The sequence below is a fragment of the Propithecus coquereli genome, unplaced genomic scaffold (genome assembly GCF_000956105.1).
Source record: "Propithecus coquereli isolate 6110/MARCELLA unplaced genomic scaffold, Pcoq_1.0 Scaffold89, whole genome shotgun sequence".
Classification (NCBI taxonomy): Eukaryota; Metazoa; Chordata; class Mammalia; order Primates; family Indriidae; genus Propithecus; species Propithecus coquereli.
In genome coordinates, this window is record NW_012155173.1 from 1,523,020 (window position 1) to 1,527,656 (window position 4,637).

The 4,637-nt window shown below is 42.2% G+C and overlaps 1 protein-coding gene across 1 annotated transcript; it reads right to left on the bottom strand.

Annotated features, from left to right (window-relative positions):
- Positions 1-980: 980 nt before the first annotated feature.
- LOC105826426 (olfactory receptor 1L3) lies at positions 981-1,943 on the bottom strand. Its single transcript, XM_012664407.1, has one exon. The coding sequence runs from the start codon at positions 1,941-1,943 to the stop codon at positions 981-983; it is 963 nt and encodes a 320-aa protein (XP_012519861.1).
- Between the last annotated feature and the right edge of the window lie 2,694 nt (positions 1,944-4,637).

The following is a 4,637-nucleotide window of genomic DNA, read 5'->3' on the forward strand; positions in this document are numbered from 1 at the left end:
GGAGTCTTCATTAGAAACTATAAGGAGAAATGCAAGCCAGTTGCCAATCCCAAAGCAAGCCCTAGTCAACATCCATGACTGCAAATAATCCATACTACTAGTTTATATCCACTGATTTTTGGCTGTGCCTCCAGTGCCCATAGGAAACATTTCTGATTACATGCAACAAACCTTCCTTTATTCTGAGAGAAATTGAATAAGAAACTATGGAAATACAAGCATCTCTAGAGAGAAGAGCACACAGGCAGGAAGCCCCAGGAAGAGCCAGGGGATGAACCCATCTCGAGTATATGAAGGAAGGAAGAGTAGAGACCAAACACATGTAGAGGCATAGAGCTGTGTTAGTGACAGTCAATGAGGTGATTGGTGTCAGTTGTTGAGACCCTATGACTCCAGAGCCCAGGACATCCATCCAGCCCTTGTGAAAATGAAGAAAAGGACCATAGTTGTACCATGGCATGATCAAGGAACACAGATTCAGCAGCTGGGGAGCCCTTAATCTGATGGGAGGTGAGACACACCTATCCACCCTCCCCTACACATCTGTAAAACATTTCTGACAGCTTCAAATAGAATAGAGTGACTATATATACATAAATATCTTTGCATAGGTAGATTTCTATTAATATATAGATGTGAACAAACATTCTCTGCTAGTTCAAATGACCTAACTTGGCTTAATTGATAAATAGAAGGAAATATGGGAAGCTCCAAATAAATATGGAGAAAGTAAAGGGAATGGAATGATTTCCTGGAATGGAGAGATATTATAGAGTGAGTCTACGATTGGAGTGTCAGTATCAAGACATCTGAACCATCCAGTCCTGGGGTGACAGAGACCACGGGGTGCAAAATTGCAAGGTGCAGTTACAACTGATGAAAGAGCATTCTCCATAAAGGAGTTGCATCAGGTGCCGTCTCACACACACACACACACAAACAGGCTCATACACCCCCCTTGCAAATCAGTGTCCACAAATTTAATTAGCCTTTGTTGAAGGAAACCTACCCATTTGAGATTTAATCTTGTTTAACAATTTCCCTAAGCCCCGTTTCATGTCTTTGTTTCTTAGACTATAGATAAATGGGTTTAGCATTGGTGTCAACACAGTGTAGTTGATTGTTGCTATTCGGTCCTTGACAGTATAGCTGGACAAAGGCCGAAAGTAGACATAGGTAATACTTCCGTAAAACAAGGTCACCACAGTGAGATGGGAGCTGCAGGTGGAGAAGGCTTTGCGTTTTCCAGCTGCTGAGGGAATCCTGAGAACGAAAATGAGGATTCTCAGGTAAGAGATGATGATACAGACAAAAGGTGCCATCACAGCGGCCAGCCCTTCTGTCATGGTGACAACTTCATTGACAAAGGTAGAAGAGCAAGACAGTTTCAGGACAGGGTTGAAATCACAAAAAAAGTGATGGATAACATTTGATGCACAAAAGGTGAGCTGATTCACCAGGAGGACTTGTAGGAGGGAGTGGAGGTAGGAGAAAGTGATGGAGAAGACCAGTAGCAAGGCACAGCACCTGCGGTTCATAACAGTGACATAGTGGAAGGGGTTACAAATGGCTACATAGCGGTCAATGGCCATAGCTGCCAGGAGATAACTGTCTGTGTTTCCAAAGGCCAGGAAGAAATACATTTGTGTCAGGCATTCAGCATAGGAAATGATCTTTTCCTCCGATAAGAAGTTCACCAGCATCTTGGGGACTATGACTGTTATGTAGCAAATATCAGCAAAGGACAAGACTTTTAGGAAGAAATACATAGGGTTTTGGAGCCGAGGGTCAGAATGGATAGCTGAGATGATGAGCATATTTCCCACCAAGGTGACCAGGTATATGATAAGAAAGAGGGCAAAGAGTGGCTTCTGGTCCTCAGGCCGAGAGGAGAGCCCCAAGAGGATAAACTCTGAAAGTCCTGTCAGGTTCGACATTCCCATGGACTGTATGTGCCTAAAGTTAAACAACATTGTCAATTAACAGTTCTTGTGTCATCTACAACTTCCATCTTTGTATATTTTCTTATACTGAACAGCTATCAATAGAGCATTTAGTCTCATGTTTAGTTATCTTCCTAGGTATGGAAAAATCAGAGCTGCAAGAATGCTTTCCCTTTAACAATCTTTGAGGTATAAATCTGCCTTAGTCAGTTCAGGCTACCATAACAAATTACCATAGACTGGGCAGCTTAAACAACAGACGTTTATTTCTCGCACTTCTGGAGGCTAAAAGTCTAAGCTCAAGATGCCATCAAATCCAGTGTCCGGTGAGGGCCTGTTTCTTGATTTTCAGATGACCATCTTCGCATGGCATCCTCACCTGGCAGAAGCAGAGACAGGAAACAGCTCTTCTTTTAAGGGCACTGATCCCATCATGAGGACTTCAACCCTCACAACCTCATTACCTCCCAAGGCCCCAACTCCAAATACCATCATATTGGGGATTAGGGTTTTATTTTTTTGCTTTGTTTTTTTTTTTTTTATTTCAGCATATTATGGTGTACAGATGTTTAGGTTACGTGTGTTGCCCTTGGTTCCCCCCCCCCCAAGTCCATGTTTCAAATATGTCCATCCTTCGGGTAGGGATTAGGGTTTTTAACATATGAATTTGGTGGAGGGAACACGAACATGCACTCTATAGCAAGATCTATAGAGAACACAGGGAGGGAGAAAGGGAGGGAGTGTGTGAGGGAGAGAGAGATATTAGGATTGAGAGTTAGATGCCTTTTTCCTCCTCTTTCCTTTGTGGCTGATCATCACAGGAACTACAGACACAGACTATGAATCAGGTTCAGGTCATCTTCTGATTAAGGATTATCTGTGGCTGACCCACATCTATATCATAATGTGGTAGTTATCACCAGCTTGTGGTTGATGAATAACATTTCTTTGAAATCAAGATGTTTCTTTCCACATAATTTGCAATGGAAGCAAGAAAATCACCTTAGGAACACTGATGAGGTGTAAACAGTTATGGGGAAAAGAAAGATGGGGGATACAAAGTGTGAGCAGGGAGTGAACTTGTGTAAGAAGATTCTCTCCTAAACTTCCCTTCTCTTTAGCTGATAATTCATACCCTGAGGTCAGGGGAACGTGACTCAGAAGTAGACTGACGTAAAGCAAGATCCAACCTTAGAGAATTAATACAGAACAACTACACTCAGGATGAACATCAGGTAGCTCTCTCATTTAGTGTCCAGTGATGACTAATTATCTCTCAGAGATCAGATATTTCCACTTTCTCATGAGGCACTCTCCAAGTTGATTTCTTACCTGGAAAGGACATTGATACTTTGCCTCATGTATCCATTCCTCTCATTTCTGCTCCATGAAATGATTGGTCAAAGGAAAAACATCTGTGCCTAGAGACGGTGTACGGAAATGTATCTCACTGTAGAAAGTGTCCAAATGCTTCTTGCTTCTGATTTCTCCCTTCCCTGGATTCTGACCGTTATTCATAATGTCTGCGTACTCACAGCCCCTGCTTCCCTCATGGGAGTATCCCCTGAGACTTTTCCACTAAGTCCCTGGCAGTCGGTGGGGGAGAGAGTAAGGAAACACTCATTCATTAACTTTGTGCAGAACTGTCTCCAATGATCCAGAGGGATTGCAAGTGTTCTCACTCCCCAGGTGGCCCCACAGTTCTCTTGGAACCTCTGGGTGTTGGGCAATGTCTGCTTAGCTTGGCGTAGGTATCCAAGATGGACAGTACTTTTCTGTTTCTGGCTATTCCAAACTTATTTAGGGTTTACCTGGGAGGTGTCCCAAGTAGCACTGAGGACAGAGTAGTGGGTATTGCTACCTAGGTCCATTTCTATTTGGCTGCCCCCTTAGTGTCTCCATTTCTTGTAGGACAACTACCTCAAGTACCCCAACATCATTGGTAACTTCTTTCCCAACCCTCCCAAGATTAGATACAGCTACTAGTTTAGTGTCAGCAACCTTATTCCTACCTTCAAACAAAAGGTAGTGTCATAACCTTTGAACTCAACCATAGGTCACCCTTTCCTTATTAGACAATCTCCAAGTCTGATGATCACATATTTGATTTCCGTTCTTTGCTATCAGACTAAGGAAAGCCACCAGCTTCTCATGTTTTGCTCCTATTGATTCATGGAAGCACACAGAATCCACACATCAGGGTCTGCAATTGCCCTGCCTTTTACATCTTACCCGTTTTCTGTCACTTACTGATTTCTGATTCCATCTTACACCTACGTTTCTTTCTTTTTTTTCTTTTCTCTCCTAATTTTCTTAACGTATAAATGATAAATAAAAATTGTATATATTCAAGGTGTACAATGTGATGATTTGCTGGGTGTATACATTGTGCAATGATTACCACATTCCAATTATTTAATATATCCATCACCACACACGGTTAACATTGTGTGTGTGTGTGTGTGGTGAGAACACACACCGTAGACCTATGGTCTACGGACATTTTATGTAAACAATATAGTATTGTTAACTATAGGCATCATTCTGTATATTAAATCCCCAGAAATTGCTCATCTTATAGCTGATAGTTTGTGCCTTTCGACTAGCATTTCCCCATTTACCCTAAGTCCAAGCCCCTGGCAACCACCATTCTACTTCTTCTGCTTCTCTGCTTCTTTTTCTTTCTTTCTTTTT

What these genes read in the sequence shown, in the direction of transcription:
- LOC105826426 (XM_012664407.1), bottom strand. Translation starts at nt 1,943, where the DNA reads ATGGGAATGTCGAACCTGACAGGACTTTCAGAGTTTATCCTCTTGGGG.